Genomic DNA, 22,757 nt, shown 5'->3' on the forward strand with positions numbered 1-22,757 from the left:
AATAATTCATTTGTGAACTTTCATGTCAAGGGCATATCACACCATTTATCCTGCTAAGAGCTTAAATCTCATACATTAAGCCCGTTAGGAAACCTCATACCTCCCTAAGGCATTTCAAGCCAGCAAACAGATTAAGAGTACTCTCAAACGACACTGTCTCTATGAGTCACACAGAAAGGGAAATAAGGAGTTTGTAGTTACAGAATAAGTCTCTTTTTCTCTGCTACATTTCACCAACATAAAACCAGATGATAAAGCCAGGTCACATAATCAAGTCTGATAATTGCAAGGAGCACACTTATAACACGATTCAAGTTTCAATTTCAAGTTCCAATTCATTCTCTCATAATTTTTCTGCCTTAGTCAACATTACACAAAACTTGGGCTCTCTAAACATTTAAAATCCACATGAAATTATCTTGACAGTTTTCCTGTGGGTATGAGTATAGAAAGAGAGTTACTTTCTATTAGAATCATTGTTTAAAGAAAGAATACTGCATTCAACTTTTAATTTTCATCATTGACACTACATGTCCCCTTTCTTTTCCTTATCCTTAAACCTGATGATGAAATAAATGGTCAGTCCTATTAATTCGGATTAGTGGGCTTACCACTGTGAAGTTACAAGAAGGAAAGCCATCTCCTACTGCTGCCAGTCTCCATGGAGTAAAAGAAAAAGTACCAGCCCTTAAGTTAATAAAACTATTTTTGTGATTTGGAGGGGAAAATACTTTGCTGTTAAAAAGGGTAATCCATATAGAAGAACAGGCTGCTAGGTGACACACTCGGACAGAATGAGACTCAATTATGGGAACTATTGACAGGAGAACTATACATCGCTGAAAAGTACTACTCACTTCTTCCTGAACTCAAACAGAGTAAAATGACATAGAATTGTAACAGACAGAATTCTGTCTGTTACAGGAGGGCATAACAATATATACACAATCCAATCAGGGATGGACAGTGACATGCCCTGGAGCTTAGAGATCACACCCTCAGGACTCCGACGTACCCATGACTGAGACATCATATTCTATCAGCAGCGTTGCTTCTTGTCCGCATTGTTTAAGAATACTCATGGCTTCAGCATGTGTGGTTCCAAGAAGCCGAATTCCATCCACACTGAGTAACCTATCGCCAGGTTTGATTGTGCCCTCTCTGAAGAGAGAATAAAGACATTTAGCATAATAGGGCTTAGCATTACAGTCACTTAACCAAAGTAGTTCTTTCATGTACATTCTGCCATCCATCCCGTCTGCATTCTTTTTAAGCATGAAGTGTGACAGTAAGATTGTAAAGAGGTAACCCTGAACAGAAAATTGCTGTAATATGAAAGTCAGTAATGAGAAAATAACTACACATTAGCAAATAACCTCGTTACCCAAAGTTAACTCCAAGAGTACAAAAGTAAGAAATACACATTTTCCCTTTCCTAGGTTTTTGCCTAAATATCTAAAATTGATTTATTAGAGCCCAGGAAATAATATTCACCTATTTTCCCAAAGTCAGATAAGCAGAAAAGCCTGTTAATTTCATTCAATTTATTGCCAGCGAACCCAAGCAGGATAGGGAGTGCTGGTGAGAAATTTCCCTGGTCTGTAAATTTCCCTACTGATTTATAAGGCCGTTTGGTAGTCATTAAATTGATTCAGCCTCACGTTCCCAGGAAGAGGCAGGCAAATACTATTCTCCCTGCTGTGACCACAGACACTCAAGGCACTGGGAGACAATGAATCAGGACATTAGTGACACCACAAAGGTAGAGCCAGATTGGCCTCCAGCTTTCACCGTCCCTGCCTCAGGGAGGGACACAGAGATGAGAAAATTAAATAGCATGATTACAAGTTTAAGATTTGGAAAGAATAAAAATGAACTCTTAAATAAACATCTTTCACGTAGTATTTTGAGTATTTTGACTCGAAATTTGTATCTTAAACTCTCAGATTTTCTTTAGTCCTAAATTTGTGAGTCCTAAACTCACAAATTTGTAGCCTATTTTTGACACTTTTGTCAACTCCAATTCTAAGTGTTAGTAAGAAATGAAAATATTCTAATTTGTTTCAGAAAGTATAATTCTCAAGAGAAGACTGAGAAGTGAGAAAGGCGAAATTTTTGACTTGTGTTATCCTCCTCAAAGGCAAATACACTTTAGCACAGTGAGAAGCCAGTGTCTTCCTATTTTATTTTTTATGAAACATCATCTTTCTTAAAAGTTAGTTAACAGTTAGACCTTTGAAGAAAAATAGACCCGAATTCCTCTCTAGTTCTTCCACTTACTGGCTGGCAAGTCCCTTAATCATATGGGGCCTCAGTCCTGTCCTCTGTAAATGTGGATAAAGATATCTCATTTACACGGTGGTTATAGAATAAAATAAGATAGTGTCTGTCAAGCACTTAGACCAGTTCCTGGCACAAAGTAAGTGCTTAATAAACTCCAGTTATTATTATTTCTATTTCTTAAAAGAAGTTTAAAGTCTGTGCTGGTCTGAAACATAAAGACAGAAGTAATCGGTGCATTTTTCTCCTATTTTTCAACACCATCTGATGGCAGCAGTTGTGTTCTCTCTTCATTATGGAGTCAACTTTTGCTGTGGGAAACATACAGAAATAAGCATCTCAGAGACACCTAAGCCATGAGTGACTCGGGACCCCACAAGGTTTATGATAGGAAAGATGAAAGCGTTTGTGCTTCAGGTATTCGAACTAGCAAAGAAGAGAAATGCAAGGAAGAGAAAACTCTGGAGACTGGCAAAATTTCTTCCGTTTTACTCAAAGTCACTTCCATTCTGATATACACAGTCCCCAGTAAAAGGTAATGCCAGCAGTGGTAAGGATGCTGATCATACTAAGAATCTGACCACCACCACCTATCTCTCCAGGTTCGGAGATTAGCAATTGGAGAGGATGCATTTCAAGGGTTTGTTTTAAAAGAGCCAGCTGCCTCTTATAAGTGACTCTCACATGACAGGCCCCTGCAAGAGACTACACATCTCCAATCTTTGGTAAGATTGAATAACCCTGAAAGGTAGGTATTATTATCTACGTTTTCAATGGAGGAAACTGAATTTGGAATGAAGTCACTTGCCAAAGATAGTATAGTAAATGTAGAATCTGGAGGCAAAACTTATTTTTTCTGATTCCATAAGCCAAACCCCTTCAGTTTTCACATTCTAACATATTTACTTATGTGGAGCTATGGCTAATGTCGGAATCCTGCCAATGTTGCCAATTGTGGTGCTCTTTTACCTGCCCGTAATCCTGCACCGACTGGGCCAATTGTCGAGCTAGGGCTGGGTCTGGAGCTCACAGACCACTCAAGCCCATTCCAGGCTGGGGCATAAACCCTTCACATGCCAGGCTGGGTCACCAGACCCCTCACATGCCAGGCTGGTTCACCAGACCCCTTACACACAGGTCTATGAGCTAGGTAACTGGCCAAAAGGGTCCTTGGAAGTCATAGGTTGGAAGGCATGGCGATATGCCCGGTGGCCGCCCAAGGCAGTAAACTCCAGCCAAGGTGGCAGTGCCATGCAGGCGCACTAACTCCACCCACACATAACCTGCCCACAAAGAATGCTGCACCACCCCCAACTTGCCCCGAGGTGAGGGGGCCTGATTAAATTATTCTATTTTCTCAATTACTTAATGTCTTTTACTATGAATTTATAGCTCATCAATTTCTGTGCCAAAGTCTTCTGCTCCATTTCCTCCTACTTAATGTCTATCTTTTACTATGAATTTATAGCTCATCAATTTCTGTGCCAAAGTCTTCTGCTCCATTTCCTCCGTTTTGGATAGTGTCACAGAAAGATGACATTTACCTGTCAGCAGGCCCTCCAGGACGAACACACGTTATCACAACTGGACGAGATTTATTCCTATCATCATGTGCACCCCCTAGCAAAGAAAAGGAACACAGCTTCAAAATGCTTTCATTGTGCTATTAATTCACTTAACAAAATGCCTGCTGAGAAACTCAAGTGTATTTGTTGATGTATGAAGGAAAACACGTAAAATTTTCCTTCTGGCATATAATAACCTTAAAGTCACTTTATGTGAAATATGTTTTTGAAGTCACCATTTCTTCACCTCCCAATAAATATATGGCTGTAAGCAGGGTGACATATGAGTGTACTTCAAAAGGTTCATGGAAAGATTCATATTATCTTTTAATTCAATTTTTCCATGAACTTTTAAAGTACCTTCATGTAAAACATTTAACAACTGTTATGGCAAGGGGATCAACTAATTACAAGTACTGGCCCATGAGAACAACTGCTGGTTATAAACAAAGTGCGGGTGTGTATACCTGCTGCCAATCAACCTGGGCTATAATGCAGGTAAGTCAGTAGGTCTACAACCTGACATAAGGAAAGCAAAAACTAAAGTTAAAAAAAAAAAAAAAATTTAGGGGCTGGCCCGGTGGCGCACTGGATAAGTGCGCTGCTTGGGAAGCGCGGCGGTGCTCCCGCCCGAGGGTTCGGATCCCACATACAGACCGGTTCCCGCTCACTGGCTGAGCGAGGTGTGGGAGCAACACCGAGGGTTGCAATCCCGTTGCCGGTCCCTGGTCCGGTACGGGGGCAACACTGAGGGTTGCGATCCGTTGCCGGACACGGAAAAAGACAAAAAAAAAAAAAAAAAAAAAAAAAAAAAAAAGCAAGCAAGCAGGAAATAATTCAAGGTGCTAAAGTGGCCCCCATTAAAACTGGAGTGTTTGAAAAAATTTGGGCAAATTTGGCAGACTGTGTCAAGCCAACTGCAGTACTTACATGGGATTTTAATTTTCTTTTTAAAATATTGATTGATTTTATTAAATATATAAAGTCAGATCAAATAATTTCCAGTGCTTCTTTTTAAAATACTTTTTATTTTTCTGTATATAAAAGCATGACATTTTTGTTGTAAAAAATTTGAAAAATACAGAAAAGTATGAAGAAATTAATAAAAATAATTCATAATCTCTCAGCTAGGGATAACCTTTATTAAATACTTTGTGTATTCAATTTCAGACTTTTTTCTATACATTTTAAAAATTAAGATTATTATACATGTATGTGTGTATATACCTGGTATTCCATTAATTATCCATTATGACATTTTTTATAATTCATTAAATAGTCTTTGAAAGCCCTCTTTAAAAGATTATTATACATGTATGTGTGTATATACCTGGTATTCTATTAATTATCCATTATGACATTTTTTATAATTCATTAAATAGTCTTTGAAAGCCCTCTTTAAAAGCTGCTTAGTGTTTCCTTATATGTTCATTTTTCATTTAATGGAACCCTTACTGTTAGACTTTTGGATTGATTACAGTTTTGAAGATTATAAAAAATCTTCATAAATATTGGAGGACATCTGAGATTACAGTCTTTGGATAAATTCCTAAAAGGGAAATTATTTGACAATAAAAATGAAACATATTTAAGGCTTTGATAGATATTGAAAAATTACCCTCAAAAAGCTTATACACATTATTTTTTCTATCATCTGGATAGGGGCAGTGATCTTCCCCATATCATCTTTAATATCACTATTACTTTTGTTGAAATCTTTGCTAATTTAATAGGCTAAATTTGGTTTTTTATGTTTATTTTACTTTTTATTTCTTTGATTACTACTGAGGTTTGATACGGTTTCCACTGTTTATTAATCATTTGTATTTTTTGTAATTGTTTATGTTCTTTGATAAATTTAACGCTGAGATCTCTTATTATTTTAATATCTTTATTCATCAAAGAAAAAACTTTTCACCTGTAATTTGTATTGCATGTCCTTCCATTTCGTAGATTCCTTCCACTTTTATATATTTTTATTTATTTATTTTTTATATTTAAAATAAAGTTTAATTCACTGAAATGAAACAGCTGAAAGTGCATCTTTTGATTTTGATTTTCTATAAGGAAAATTTCTCCACAAGGATTTTTGGAAATATAGAAGCTTCAAGATGGGATGTGAGTTATTGTAAATTTTCTTTTTATTCCCAAACCCCTTTGTACACCTGCTTTATCTGTACTCTCCCAGCCTCTGCTTAAGATCCACTAGTGTTGGCCACTTACAAGATCAAGGCAGCTCACTCCACATTTGAACATCTAGGGGTGTTAGGAATTCTTCCCATTATTTAACTGGTATCTACAGTCCTTCATCTTTCATGCACTGGTTCTTGTTTTATTATCTAGAGCAGTAAAACAAAACTGTATGCTCTCTTCCATGAAAAAGTTTTTCTGAAAGTTGAAAACAGTGATTATATGCCTGCTGTGTCTCCTCTTCCTAAGTCTGAACATCTCCAGTTTCCTTAAATATTCTTCACGTGACTTGATTTCGTGTATCTGATGAATATGAATGCTACTGTCAACTATTGCTTCCTTAATGCTTGCCTGGTAGAACAGACTGACACTTCCCAAACTTGGAACAGGCAGAGAGGTCAACTTAAAGAATCTAGCCTAAGAGAAAAACTAAAAGGCATTCACAGTTTGTGATGAAGGCAAATGCTTCTTTTATGCTTACTTCTATTACGACTGATATATGTATTCAGTCTGGCTGATTGGTAGAAGCTCCATTTCAGTATTTTATTCTTCATTCAGTTTGATGGCTTCTTTACTTAAAATTGGAAATTTACCACTTTCTCAGAAAAATTTTTTAAAATAAAAATGACAATAATTTACATCAGATGCTTACCCATATATATGGGAATATTATTAAGTAATTTCTCTTTTGGAAGATGATTGTAAAAAGATAGGTTTGATTTAAAAAAGAGTGTGGGCCAAAGACAGCAAGAAACCTTTCCATAATTTTGGTTTGCAGGTCCAAATGTAAATATATAACAGTGAATGCACGTTAAAGTTTCAGACAGTTCTAAATGTCTTGATATGCAGCATTTTATCATTATTTGTAATGAACCAAGTTTAGCGTATGATTCACTTGAATTGTAGAAGTTTGGAGCCTCAAGGCAGTAGAGAGACGACGTAGAGACCAGTGATACTCTCAGTCTTGTCTGCACAGTAGCAACACCTGGGATACTTTCTGAAACTATCTTCCAGGGCCACAGCGCAGAGCAAATCTGAATCTCAGGCAGCACATGTTAGATGAGTAGAATGACCTACAATTTTACAGTCGAGAATGACCAGATAGAAAAACTTTCCTAGTCAAAACTGAAAAGCAATTTTCAGTGGCAGAGTGCTTTCCCTATTAGCCCAACTCATCTCCTTTAGCTTGGTAACAAGGGAATTAACTGAAATTTAACTCTCCAAGGTTTAGGCCAGTCTCCATTTTTCATTTTATGGGTGTAAAATTCTATTGTTTGGGGAGTCAAGGTTTTAGAACCTGTGACTTACAGCATTAGAAATATAATTCTACTCATAAGCTTGTTTTAATGTTCAAAGTTCCATTCTAACAGGTTAAGAAGAAATTCTCCAGTACTAAATGGATATGCTCCACCTGCAAAATTTTCCCCTCTTTCCTGGTTGTCCTGGTATTTTCCATTGATCTAAGTTTATATCAAATCCCATCTATGCCAAAATGTCTTATCTGTCATAATTATATTTACAAACAGTACTTTCTCATTCTGACAAACCAATGATACCTAAGAGATGAGTGGTGGCCACCTTTGAGCAGGGAAGACCCTGTAGATGGGCCTCGAGCTTATCTAAAAATATGTCCTTTTTTTGATTCTTATTGAGAAATTGATGCAAAATTCCACAAACTTTTATGTTCAACTTTTGTACAAAGGGAGTTATTAAAGCCTACAAAAATGTGGTGCTCAGAAACTAAAATTGGTTCATTATTACTAAGGTTTTAAAATCAGTATAATACTAAGAAGTCTGATGTCCACACAAATCTAGGCAACATTCATTCATTCATTCATTCATTTGTTCATTCATTCATTCATTGCCTACAATATATCAGGCAGTATTCTAGGCTCATATTACAAAACTCCTACTATGCATGTACACAAATGCTTGAAATTCCTGCAAATTGTGGAAAGGATGTTTTGTTAACATTACATCATCAGTTGTCTTGAGGTGGTTGTGGATTTCAATTACTTCTATTCTTTTTATTTCTTAATGATAAATTACTATTGATTTAGCTCCTTCATTAGTAATTTGATTTGCTATTGATTAACCATACAGTAACTAGTGATGAATATTTGCAACAGCAATATTTTTTGCTGCGGCTTTTCAATAATAAGGCTTGCATGCATCTGATTCAAGAGCACCTCTCTTTCACATCTATATTGCAAAAATGGATTTATATATACCATACTTCAACCTAAAGTTATTTGTATGGTGACTTTTCATTATATTCGCCAAGTTATTTTAAACAAAAATTGGGGAATGGGTTAGGATAAATGATCTTGGGGTCTGTTGCTCCAACAAAAAATAGGCCTTGGTCAGAAAAATATAATAACTACTAGTCTAAACCACTCAATGAGTTCCTACTTCCTAGTCCTCTCCACTACTCACTTGAGCACGTTATCAACTTATGTCTTAAATTCACTGTAGGTCGGGGTCATGTCTTATGAGTCTATAGTACTTGTCCCTATGCTGACATGATGACATGTGCTTAATAAATATTTGACTGATAGATTTGCAAAATGATTGGCACACAAAGGAACCTAGGGCTTAAAGCTCAGTCACTTAAGGCAAGTGAACACATCTCTTTTATTCTTTGATGCACATATATTTATTGAGATGTTTAATTAATTTTAATTAATGTTTTGATAATTTTGATAGAATTTTGGGTCTGTTAAAGTATAAAATGTTTAGGTAAAAACAAAAAAATCAAGATATGTGAAATGTTAAAAAATTCCTAATACTTAGGTAGTTCCCTGTTGAACCTCATTGTCATACTAGGAGTTGAGAGTTATTAATGTAGGCATATTCTAGGCTCATATTACAAAACTCCTACTATGCATGTACACAAATGCTTGAAATTCCTGCAAATTGTGGAAAGGATGTTTTGTTAACATTACATCATCAGTTGTCTTGAGGTGGTTGTGGATTTCAATTACTTCTATTCTTTTTATTTCTTAATGATAAATTACTATTGATTTAGCTCCTTCATTAGTAATTTGATTTGCTATTGATTAACCATACAGTAACTAGTGATGAATATTTGCAACAGCAATATTTTTTGCTGCGGCTTTTCAATAATAAGGCTTGCATGCATCTGATTCAAGAGCACCTCTCTTTCACATCTATATTGCAAAAATGGATTTATATATACCATACTTCAACCTAAAGTTATTTGTATGGTGACTTTTCATTATATTCGCCAAGTTATTTTAAACAAAAATTGGGGAATGGGTTAGGATAAATGATCTTGGGGTCTGTTGCTCCAACAAAAAATAGGCCTTGGTCAGAAAAATATAATAACTACTAGTCTAAACCACTCAATGAGTTCCTACTTCCTAGTCCTCTCCACTACTCACTTGAGCACGTTATCAACTTATGTCTTAAATTCACTGTAGGTCGGGGTCATGTCTTATGAGTCTATAGTACTTGTCCCTATGCTGACATGATGACATGTGCTTAATAAATATTTGACTGATAGATTTGCAAAATGATTGGCACACAAAGGAACCTAGGGCTTAAAGCTCAGTCACTTAAGGCAAGTGAACACATCTCTTTTATTCTTTGATGCACATATATTTATTGAGATGTTTAATTAATTTTAATTAATGTTTTGATAATTTTGATAGAATTTTGGGTCTGTTAAAGTATAAAATGTTTAGGTAAAAACAAAAAAATCAAGATATGTGAAATGTTAAAAAATTCCTAATACTTAGGTAGTTCCCTGTTGAACCTCATTGTCATACTAGGAGTTGAGAGTTATTAATGTAGGCATAGTCTTTAAGGGATGAAATTGCTAATAAGAAAAATAATAAAGGCCAGAATTACAGCTTAGAATTAATGGTTTTATAGACAAGTTGGAGTAACCTGAAATCTTTATTATCAATGCCATCCCGTATTAAGATGGGCTGAGCTGATGTACACAGATACTCAAGGGATTAGATTATCTTCAATCCATTTTTAGAAAGCTACAGTACAAAATGTATTTCTCAAAAAATTAATTTAAACAAAGTTGCTTAATCCTAGTGTATTAAATCAAATCAAGCCATACTCATCAACATTTTTGATTCGGTAATATAGAAAAGTATAAAATGGAAGGCAAAAGACATGCTGAAGAGAGACAAATCAGGAGGATGACTGAATTGACAAGGCTTACGAACAGTGGCGTCTTGCCCTGTATTAATGGACTAAAAATAAAGCTGGATCATTTAGACTTCACTTTATTCTTATTCACTGTTTTTATTTTGTAAAGAAGAGTAGGGACGAATACTAAAAGGTGACTTTACACAGTGAAAACATCAGTTTTTGAAGATGTCTTTCTAGTTCACTTCCAATATTTCACTGACGAATTTTCTAAGTGTATCTGATGGTTCATGCTTTCTAATCACCACTTACCTCGTATTACAAAACCAAAGGTATTGCCTTCTTTATGTAGCGTGACCTCCACTGTTCGAAAAATAACACTTGATCCCTGTACAGCTGAACACAGAAAAGAGAGAAGGAAGTTTTAAATAATAATAACATTTGTAAATTTTTCACTGTGGCATAAAATACTACAGGTTCCTGTTGCAAATAATTTTTGTTTTGAGTAATAAGGAAGCAATAATTTCCTTTCAAAGAAAATGTTAGAAAAAATAATTATAATGACATAAACCCCATAAAATATTCATCTGCATAAATGACTCATATAGGTCCAAGTAGAACCAAAGTCAGAGCTAGTTCTTTTCCTTCTGTGTAGCTAGTTTCTAGACAGAGGTTGATATTTACATTGTTTAAAGTCTATATAACAGGAGAGACAATCTTCACATAAGTAGAATTGTTTCTGTTGTGGAATGCAAAAATAATATGATTTTTGTAAAAATTATGAAATAATTTCTGTACTTATTTTTATTTTTGCAGCTGGCACAGGAAGAAAAAGTATCACTCTCAGGTTGCTATTAATAATTAGGCTGATGCTAATAAGTGTTCTGACATATAAACAGCTATTAAAAAAAGATATCAGTAACCCAAATGAAACTTGGAGGATAGAAGAAATTGTAAGTGCATTCAAAATATTACTACTAACTAGGAAAATAAAGATCAACCTAATTTTACTTGATACATTATCCTTATGTTGTATTTGCCTGATTGCTGCTGTCATTTCACATAATGAAATTGCATTGTTAAGCTGCAATCTCTAATTACATTATACACATGTGTGAGGGTATAAGGTATATGAAGGTATAATCACTAAAATATTCTCTGAGACTGCTTTTGAGAAACTGGTGAGTAATTCTGGTTGTATAGCACACTATTTCTGCATTTAAAAAAATCCACAAGTTAATATTTTGTTTTTATGAATACAGGGATGTTTTTATTCATGGGGACAGGAAAACTTGCAATGTGTAGAAGCAGATGGTTTTAAATCCTTGATTTGAATTTGTACATTGATATCCAATTTTCCAATGCTCTGTCCATTATCAATAACACATTTTTACATTGTTACTAGATCCTGAAGAGTTTATTACATAGAACTTTTTTTTTTTTGACCGGTAAGGGGATCACAACCCTTGCCTTGGTGCTGCCCGCACTACGCTCAGCCAGTGAGCACACCGGCCATCCCTATATAGGATCCGAACCCGCGGCCTCGGAGCTCCCAATGCCGCACTTTCCAGAGTGAGCCACAGGGCCGGCCCTACACAGAACTATTGACAAGAAATATATAGGCAGAATTCAAAGGCAGCAATTAAAAGAACTGATCTTGCCATTTATAGAAATAGCAAGCCATTTTCATTAAGCATTAATTACAATTATTTTTAATGTCAGAAATGCTGAACTCTCAAGGGAATAAACATGATCTAAACACTCTCTGGCTGGGACATAAAGTACAATAAGAACTTGGATCTTCTGAAAAACAACATAAATCTACAGCTGAACAAATATTTTGGTACACTGCTAATTTAATTAAATGCCATATTTTTGCTATCAAGGGAATTTCGGTTTATTCTAATCAACTAGGAACAGTACCTATAAACAGCTGAGAGTGCTTAGGTACAGTTTTAATTAAATAAAAAAAAATTGAGTTCGTACCAAATATTTTCTTATTTCCATGACCAAACAAGCCACTGAGCCACTGAAGAAATTAAGAACATAATCTTTTTGTTCTATTGGTAAATGAGGAAAAGAAAAGGATATGGAGAGAAATAATTAATGAGTATCTACTGTGCGCCCAGAATTCTGCAAAGTAGGTTACAAGTACTATTTTATTTAATCATTAAATCAACTTTCAATTATGTAAAACCAAATTCTAATTCTGGGCCACCTGTCCTTGTTGGCTGGGTGTCTGTATTGGGAATGCAAAGTACTGCAATTTTAATTATGCTTTAGCTAAATCTTGCTGACCACAAAATTTTACAATTAAATCTAAAGTCAGTGTAAAGACTTTGGATTACCTGCAGCTTTAGATTATCTACACTATTGCTCTACATCATTTACAAAGATAAATGTGAACAGTGACTGCATTTTAATATAATTAATGAAATAGATTTGGTCTTTATAGCTATTATTTGCATAACTGGCTCTTGGGGAATGGCTTTCCACACTCAGTACCATCCACTCTGTATTGCCATGTGAATCTTACTCATTATGTCACACGTGTGTATGTTACATAAAGATCCAATTTAAGAGCTTACCCAAAGAATCAAAGGGCTAGGTAGAAACCAATTTCACAATGCAAAAATACTCCCCTTCTTTATTTTAGTTGTACTGTTGTCCCTTGCTTCCAAATGGGAATGTGCATGTCCCTCTATACAGTTATTTTACTTTGGTAGATGACATTTTTCTAAATTCCATACTCCTTTCCTGCCTCCCTACCCCTGACCTCCACAGAATAGGAGTTTAATAAATTTCCCACCTCACTATGCTGCACTTGCCCATGTGACTTGCTTTTGCCACTGGGATGTTAAGAGATGCAAGCGGGGGCTGGAAACGAGCTCGTGGGGTTGAGCTTGTCCTCCTTCCCCTCTGCCATTGCCACAGGAGGAGCTGCCCCTGGTTGGCTGCATCTCCTTCAGACTGAACCCAAGAATGAGTCATGTGGAGGAGACCTGAGACTGCCTCTCTTTCTATCATCCTCCTCATCACTGTCATTGTCATTGTCACCACCACCATCATCGTCGGCTATCACCTATCTGTCTTAGAATTTAGGCTTTCACAGGGACAAGGTTTGCCACATTATTTGAGTTAAAAAATGACCCCTTTGGATAGAAATCTAGTCTGATTTAGCTGATGGTTTAACAGGGAAGACTATCTTTGCCAATCAGTTAATGTGGCAGACATTTTTCATTAAATGAGGTAAATCTGTAGCTCCAAGGTTTGAAAGGAAATGGTATTTTAAAACATATAAACAAACAACATGCCAGAAACTACATACGTTCCAACTATTTAAGCTCATGATACATAACTTTAGGTGTTACTAAAAAGAAATGGGAATCATTTAACATTTCAAAACTCTTTAGGGATTATGTCACCAAAAATTGGAAGCACTGCTTGAAGACTATCTTTGCCAATCAGTTAATGTGGCAGACAGTTTTCATTAAATGAGGTAAATCTGTAGCTCCAAGGTTTGAAAGGAAATGGTATTTTAAAACATATAAACAAACAACATGCCAGAAAATACATACGTTCCAACTATTTAAGCTCATGATACATAACTTTAGGTGTTACTAAAAAGAAATAGGAATCATTTAACATTTCAAAACTCTTTAGGGATTATGTCACCAAAAATTGGAAGCACTGCTCTAGACCAGCTTTTAATACATAAATACCTACGATACAGTTTGGTAATATTCTCTCTAAATGCAGTCTCAAAGCATCACATAATTTTAAGTCAAAAAGAACTCTAGAGTTCATGTAGACCAATCATTTCATTTTCATAAAGGAACTGAATCTCAGAAAAGATAATGGATTGTCCCAGGTCAAGCTTCTATTTCTCCTTTATCAGATCACACACACACATCCTTCCTTCAGTTCTTTCTGAACTCTGGCATTGGCTGAGCTTCTAATTGCTGTGCTCTTGACAGCATTACCAGTGTTGGCCTTGGGCGACTTATCTTCGAGCAGTCGGTTCCGCTCACATGGCCTCAGCCATGGAGAGCCTGTTTCTGCGCTAGCTGTCTGAGCTAAGTGACAGTGAGGCTTATTCATCCCTTCAACCTCTCTGAACTCAAAGATCTTATTAACTTCTCCAAACATAAGAGACAGAGACAGAGATATTCCTTAAAGGACAGACATCTTCCCACTAATTTCCACCACAAAAATTCACATTTTTGTGTTTAAAAATATTTTTTCCCTTTTTCCATCAGTTTTCTTGTGTAAGGAAGAAAAAGCGGGGGATAATCACCAAGTCATAATAGGTTTTAACCCCTAAACATTTCTGACTCCCAGTATCTCCTCTTTAACTCAACTAATGCTATATATATTTAGGCTATCACCTCCCTTTCAGAAAATTGTAACAGCCTTTGGGCTTGTAGCCTCTGATCTACTCTCTACTTGGCCTCCTAAAATGATAAATATAAAAAACTCTGATCTGATGATACTGTTCCCCAGTGTTAAAAGCCTCTAAGGGCTTCTTATTGTCCATTTGATGCCATCCAAGGCCACCAATGTGGCTGATGGAGTTTAGATGTGTTGTCCCCACCAAAGCTCATGTGGAAATCTGATCACCAATGTGGCAGTGTTGGGAGTTGAGTCATGGGGGCGGATCCCTCACGAATGGAGTAATCCTCTCCCTGGGTGGGGGGAATAATGAGAGAGATCTTGCTCTATTATTTCCCGCAAGAGCTGGTTGTTTAAAAGACCCTGGCACCTCCTCTCTCTCTCTCTCTCTTGCTTCCTCTCACCATGTGGTCTGCTTATACCCACTGGCTGCTGCCATTTTCCACCATGAGTAGAAGCAGCCTGAGGCCCGCACCAGATGCAGCGGTCCCAGAATCATAAGCCAAATAAACCCCTGTTCTTTATAAATTACCCAGTCTCAGGTATTTCTGTTACAGCAACACAAAACAGACTAATACAGTGGCTTACAAGGACCTCCTTATTGGTTCCTGTTCACCTCACCAGCCTCCTCCCCCTCCAGGCCTCTCTGTCTTTTCCTTTGTCCTCCAGTAACTCAACTCTACTCTGTAGTTTAACCTGTGCACTGGGCTTTTTGTCTCACCTCCTTGCTGTACCCTCTGCCTGGAGGGTTCCTCTTCCTACCTGACAAGCATGACCTCCTTCAAGTGGTCCCAGAACCCCCCTGCTCTGAATCAGCTATAATGCTGGGCAGATACCAATGTGGCAGTGTTGGGAGTTGAGTCATGGGGGTGGATCCCTCATGAATGGAGTAATCCTCTCCCTGGGTGGGGGGAATAATGAGAGAGATCTTGCTCTATTATTTCCCGCAAGAGCTGGTTGTTTAAAAGACCCTGGCACCTCCTCTCTCTCTCTCTCTCTTGCTTCCTCTCACCATGTGGTCTGCTTATACCCACTGGCTGCTGCCATTTTCCACCATGAGTAGAAGCAGCCTGAGGCCCACACCAGATGCAGCTGTCCCAGAATCATAAGCCAAGTAAACCCCTGTTCTTTATAAATTACCCAGTCTCAGGTATTTCTGTTACAGCAACACAAAACAGACTAATACAGTGGCTTACAAGGACCTCCTTGTTGGTTCCTGTTCACCTCACCAGCCTCCTCCCCCTCCAGGCCTCTCTGTCTTTTCCTTTGTCCTCCAGTAACTCAACTCCACTCTGTAGTTTAACCTGTACACTGGGCTTTTTGTCTCACCTCCTTGCTGTACCCTCTGCCTGGAGTGTTCCTCTTCCTACCTGACATGCGTGACCTCCTTCAAGTGGTCCCAGAACCCCCCTGCTCTGAATCAGCTATAATGCTGGGCAGATCCTTACTACTGAAAGCTATAGTAAAAAAATAAATAAATACTAAAATAAAGAAAGCTATAGTAAGAGTTCCTTTCAGGAAAGCACTGTTTCATTAATATTCATATCCTCAGTGGAATAAAAATGCATAATCAAAGAGTATTAGCTCTAAATATCTAGTTTCTCTTAACTGCTTGGCAGTAAAGTTCAAAAAAACCTAGTACTTTCAGTGTAATAATAATAACAATGGTAATAATGGCAATTATAATAATAACAATGGTTATAATGATGGCGACATTACTAGTTACTTAGCAAGTATGTGAAAATGGTCAGAATAACAATTACTAGATAATAGTACTGATTCATTACAAAAATCCTACAACTACTATAGCCATTTTACAGATGAGAAACTTAAGGCCTGAGAACTTAAACAACATGCCTGAGGTCACAAAGCTAAAAATGGACAAAGTTGCCATGTAGCTGATGGCATAGCCCAAGCTCTTACCACTCTATTTTACTGCCTACTCCTGATGAAAATGAAAAACGTCATGGCAATGTTTTTGAACATAGACTTAAATTGATTTTGTTATAAAATGACTACTGGATTTTCAGCATTAGGTTTTATGTTGAGAATAAGAACTGGTGATTGATTATGTCACACACTCCTTGAATACTCTGATCTTGTCCCCAAGCTTCAAACACCATCTATATTCTGAGGACTCTCAAATTTACTTTTCCAGTCCAGATCTTTCTCCCAAACTCCAGACCACATCTCCAGCTCTTTTTTTTGACATTTTCAATTGCATGTCAAATAGGCACCTCAAAGGTCACATTTCAAACGAGCTTCTGATCTTCCCCCCAGAAATAAGCTCTGCCCACATTCCTACCCACCCCCATTCATGGCAACTCCATCCTTCCAGCTGCTCAGGTTCAAACCTTGGGGCTATTCCTGACTCCTGTATTTCTGTACAATCCACATCAAATCTATTAGGAAATCCTGTTGGCTCTACCTTCCAAATAGATTTGGAATCTGACTGATTTTCACCATCTGTACCACCTCCCACCTAGTTCATTGCAATAGCCCCCAACTCATCTCCCTGCTTCTATCTTTGCTTGGTGCAGTCTATTGTAACACAACAGCCCGAGAGTGCCTCTGAAAAGATAACTCAGATCATGTTACTCCTCTGCCCCAAACCGTACAGTGACTTCCTGTATCATTTAGAGCAACACTTAAGGTCCTCTCAATGGCCTGCAAAAACTCCACTACCCTTTACATTTCTTTTTTTTTTTTTTGTCTTTTTCCGTGTCCGGCAATGGATCGCAACCCTCAGTGTTGCCCCCGTACCGGACCCGGACTGGCAACGGGATCGCAACCCTCGGTGTTGCCCCCGTGCCTCGCTCAGCCAGTGAGCGGGAACCGGTCTGCACGTGGGATCCGAACCCTCGGCGGGAGTGCCTCCGCGCTTCCCAAGCGGCGCACTAGCGCAGTGCGCCACCAGGCCGGCCCCTACCCTTTACATTTCTGACCTTGTCTCCTAATTCTTCACCTGCTCGTTTTGCTCCAGCCATGCTTCCTTATTACTGTTTCTTGAATGACCCTGCCTATTGGTCTTAGCACTGGCTGTTCCTTATTCCTGGAACTCTCTTACCCTTTACATTTCTGACCTTGTCTCCTAATTCTTCACCTGCTCGTTTTGCTCCAGCCATGCTTCCTTATTACTATTTCTTGAATGACCCTGCCTATTGGTCTTAGCACTGGCTGTTCCTTATTCCTGGAACTCTCTTAGCCCAGAAATCCATACAGTCAATTCCCTCACTTCCTTCAAGTCACTGATAAATACTACCTTCACAATGGGGCTGTTCCTAACCACCCTATTTAAAATTTCAATCCCACCCCAATCCTAGCACTCTCAAATACTCTCCTTGCTTTGCTTTCTTTTTCCCATAGCACTCATGACCCATACTATATAATTTACTTATTTATTATGGTTTAATTTTATATCTTTCTTCCCCTGACTAGAATGTAAACTCCACCAATGCATCCCAAGTTCCTCGTATGTAGTGGTTGCTGGAACATGGTAAATGCTCAATAAATCATTGCTGAACAAATGAGTTATTACCGATTCTTCATAATCAATCAGCATTCTCACCAGTATGGAAGAGCAAAGAGTTTTCCCAGGGTAGCATCCATGTTAATAGCTAATAATAGGAGAGGTGGTGCTAGAACAGCATAGCTTAGATGCAGGGCAGCAGCAACATTCAATCAGCATTCTCACCAGTATGGAAGAGCAAAGAGTTTTCCCAGGGTAGCATCCATGTTAACAGCTAATAATAGGAGAGGTGGTGCTAGAACAGCATAGCTTAGATGCAGGGCAGCAGCAACATATAGCATAAGGTATGCCTCACAATGAATAAACACATGAGTTTTGGAGTCAGGCAGGCTGGGCTCAGATGTTGACTTTGCAGCCTACTAATTTGGGAAAGACTACTAATTTACTTAACTAAGCCTCTGTAAAAAGAGAAAAATAATGATCATAATGCTTATCTTGTAGAGTTTATTTATTTATTATTTATCAAAAACTTTTATAGTGTTAGGCATTGTTCTAAGTGTTTTACAAATATTTAGTTAATCCTTATAACAAATCTATGAGTAGAAACTAATATTATCTCCATGTTAAAGATGTGGAAACTGAGACATAGATAGCTTAAGTAACTTTCTCAAAGGTGTGTAGCCAGTAAAAGGTGGAGCTGGGATTTGAACCTGGCTATTTGATACTAAAGTTTGTCTCTGTTATGCTGACCCTCCTTGTGGTGAGGATTAAATAAATCAATGCAAGTCAAGTTTCTTATAATGTCGGGCATTTAGAAAGCTCTAAAAGTGTGTTGGCTGCTCTTATTATTACTGTACTATTATTATGACTTGATATTAATGAGTTCTGAAGCTACAGGGTACTTTGAAAAGTTCACGGAAAAATAGAATTAAAAGATAATATGAATCTGTGAATTTTTTTGAATACCCTCATATTTTCATGCTTCAGAAACAAACACATGTATCCAAGAGTCAATATAAAACATGCTAAACATGCTTTTCCTAAACCTATTCACTAAGCACAAAGCCTGGATGGTACTTAATGCACAGAACTTATAACTATGCTGATTATTCCATAAAATAGCTTAAGCAGTAAATACGATGTTCACAGATCATCTTAATGGAACTCAGGACCTATATAATTTCATTTTTACCTATGGTCTTTTCCATTCTTCCTGAGTAGGTTATAAGTTTCTCAATTCAAATAATTTTTAAATATCAAGAAACTCTGCCATCCTATAATGAGACGCTAATAGCAAAAGGAAAAGAAATAAGTCAACTGCTGTAGGGTGCGGCTGCTCTGCCCCTTGGCTGTGATTACGTACAGACTGGTGGCAGCTCATACTCTACTTCGAGAACCACTCTTTCCCCGACATTCTTCAGTAAGCTGATGATCTCGTCATGGCGGAATTTGGCCAGGTTGATCCCATTCACTGCTTTGATGTAGTCGCCCACATCCAGCTGGTCACTTCTGCAAAACAGACAATGTGGCTTCAGTGGGCCCATCCCCTCCACAGGCCAGTCTGACCCCACTTGCCACTTTCCCTGTGTACATAACCATGCAAGCCTACAAGGCTGACAGAGCAGGAGTCCCTGGCTGGCCCTCAGAGCAGCAGAGCTGAGGGCAGTGAGAGCTGGTGGGTGTTGTTTATTCTCACTGTCTCTTACACTTCACAAGTCCTGCTCTGGGTCCGCCGCTACCTCTGATTTTTTTGGTGTTTGCCTCTTTTATTTATATTATTTATATTTTTTATTTATTTTGGGGGGCAGCTGGCCGGTATGGGGATCTGAACCCTCGACCTTGGTGTTACCAACATGGCACTCTAACCAACTGAGCTAACTGGCCAACCCCTGCCTCATTTATTTTTAAAAGCCCTATAAAACAAAATAAAGAGAAACGTTTTTAGTTGCTCCATCCCAAAAGTGTTGGTTCTCTGGGGACGGATCCAGATCCTAGACACGCCAGATCATTTTCTTCTCATTTTTGCTGTCTGCCTTTCACACATTTTATAGCTTTCAGCATCTTCACTGGAAGCCTGTCCAGGGGCAAGGAAAGGGTCAGCTCATTTTGCTATTTATTGATGACAACAGGACCAATAAAAAGTATTGGTGAAGAGGAAATGACAATGCAAGCGTAGAGTTTCAGTTACAGTCCCGTCTCTCTTTACCAACATAATAGAACTTTGGCTGCTCCTGGGCTTTTAGTCAAACTCTACCTCTAAACCAAGAGCAGGCAGCAAGAGCAATGATAGGAGTTAAAATCTGTGTCACTGATGAGACTTTCAACATTTTCTCCCCAAATAGAAACGCATTTATTTGATCTAAGTCCAGCCGCAGTCACTCCCCCTTTGGGGCGCCTTCCCGGTCCACCCCACCTGCATTCCCCGCCGCCGCCCTGACCTCTGCTTTGCCCACGCCCCCGGCAGCCTGACCGCTTCATGCTCTGGGATAACTCTTGTGCGGCTGCTTCTGACTATTATGCAATGCCACCGCTGCTCCCAAACTTTTCATGTTTTTTTCTTTTAAATATCTTATATCCCCTAATAGATTATAAGCTCCTTTAGGGCAGGGATCTTATCTTTAATTATTTTGTTTACTACCTCTAAAATGGTAGTGCCTTAAACAATGAATATTTGGTGATTTTTAATACTCAATATAACTGGTGTGGTACTACTTTTAATTACAGCATTAATACAATTGAAAATGCCCTTCTCCCTTCACACTTGCTTTAAGGGCTAGACATGAGGAAGCTCTGTAGACACATGAAGCCCTAGCATCATGGACTGACCATGACTGTTATAAAATAAGGAGGCTATGGGTGTGGAAAGAAGTCTCGTTAAAGTCCGGAGAAAGCAGATTAAGGTGCATGTGTTCACATCAGCCTGTCTTACAAACGAGGCCTCCTAATCATCAAATAGTCAATTGGAGCAAGCTTATAAGTTGTACAAAAGGGGTGATCATCAAAAGTAGTCAATATTTCAGGTGACACTTTATAAGGCAAAAACTCTAAAATACAGCTTGGAATTATGTGGACAAGAATATTGGTGTCCAGCATTTAAGATACACTAACTTACTTTTAATGCATTGTCATTCCATTACCACCTTACCATTCCAGCCCCTCCTTGTGAGGTAAACTTAGAATCTGCCCATAAAGCAAGCCCAGCCCTGCCCAGCATTCAGGACCTTCTTCCTTCGGCAGTAACTAGTGCAGGTTGTAGTTCAGGGAAGGAAGGACAAAGTGAGACCTACTCCAAGGCTTCTGTCCTTTAGGAACCATCTCTTTGTCTTGGTGAAAAGGAACATCTCACAAGCAGAAAAGTAGAGAAGATGTGGGACAAGCCAAATTTTTACTTAGAAACTCGAAGCTGGGGCTCCCGCTCTTTGTAGGCTCGCCATTTGCCTCTGAGGCAGGCCCTCCCTCACCCCCCACCCCTGACATCTTGTGGGTCATCTGTTTCACATTTAGATGACTGGAGCAGCTCATCCCCCCTGCAGCCTGTCTGGTGTTCATTGGCATGTGTGGGGACTAGATCTCACCCCCCACCCCTGACATCTTGTGGGTCATCTGTTTCACATTTAGATGATTGGAGCAGCTCATCCCCCCTGCAGCCTGTCTGGTGTTCATTGGCATGTGTGGGGACTAGATCCACACGGGCTTTTTAATATTAAAACCTTCTGAGGGTCCGGCTACTGAGTTGAGATGAGAGTCCCCCTACTGACTTCAGCACAGGCCAGAAAAGCCCCAAGGGCAGATCTGGGGCAGCTTCTGAAACATGCCTCACTGTGCTTTGGCTGGAATGTGCTGCCCGGCAGATGGCAGCTGTCATTTATTTATTAGTGACCTTTTCTGATGGAGCTTTAATTTTTGAGTTAATTACACCCTGTGTTCCTTTTTCTACATTTCCCTGAGAGGCAGTTACCTAGCAGCAATTCCTCCTTGCCGCAGATTAGAAACTCTCGGCTTGCCATCCTTATCAATTCCTCCTGACACTGTCAGACCGAGGGTAGTGCCTTCCTTCTTCATCAGTTCAACGATGGTGGAGCCCTTGAATTCCTCTGTCAAAAGAAAAGCATGTGCCTTATTAAATGAGAGTAGAATCGTAATGTCATTGTGTGTGTGGTTAAGTGACTCCTTCCCTATAAACTCTTCCTGATTTTTCTTTTATAAGAAAAGATATCTGTGGCCTCCTTCCATTGTAATTTGCAGAATATCTCATAAAGATGTGCATACAGATAAAGTTGAGGCAGATATTCCATTAGAGGTTATTAAAATGGATTCCAGTGGGGTAGTTCACTTTAGGTTGACAAAAAATATTCTGCATTGTCTTATGTACAAATGATAATATTCGCCCTATGTTTTCTGCCATTCTCAAGTGACTTTCTCCGGTTTCTCTCATAATTCCAAAGGGGACAACCAAAAGTTATAAGCTAAAGAGTTAAAGCAGGATTTTAAATAATGCTACAAATGCATATAGTGTGACAGCAGACTCCAAGTTCATATTACGTTTCAGCATGTGAAGCTAAGTGACAGAAGAAGAGAGCTTTCTACTGTCACTGGAAAATACTATTGACTGTTTACTCTTTTTGGCTTTCAAAAACAAAGTACAATGGCTCATGAGAAGAGAGCTTTCTACAGGGTCCTGGAAAATACTATTGACTGTTTACTCTTTTTGGCTTTCAAAAACAAAGTACAAT

The 22,757-nt window shown here is 38.3% G+C and overlaps 1 protein-coding gene across 1 annotated transcript; it reads right to left on the reverse strand.

Annotated features, from left to right (window-relative positions):
- Positions 1–1,015: 1,015 nt before the first annotated feature.
- LOC103581922 (glutamate receptor-interacting protein 1-like) lies at positions 1,016–22,118 on the reverse strand (the record flags this gene model as incomplete). Its single annotated transcript, XM_008563632.1, has 5 exons — positions 1,016–1,161; positions 3,825–3,900; positions 10,476–10,559; positions 19,388–19,533; positions 21,983–22,118. Coding segments are annotated over 5 exons (588 nt in total), but the record flags the coding sequence as incomplete, so codon positions are not given.
- Positions 22,119–22,757: the final 639 nt, after the last annotated feature.

Source organism: Galeopterus variegatus, unplaced genomic scaffold (genome assembly GCF_000696425.1).
Source record: "Galeopterus variegatus unplaced genomic scaffold, G_variegatus-3.0.2 Scaffold14305, whole genome shotgun sequence".
NCBI lineage: Eukaryota > Metazoa > Chordata > Mammalia > Dermoptera > Cynocephalidae > Galeopterus > Galeopterus variegatus.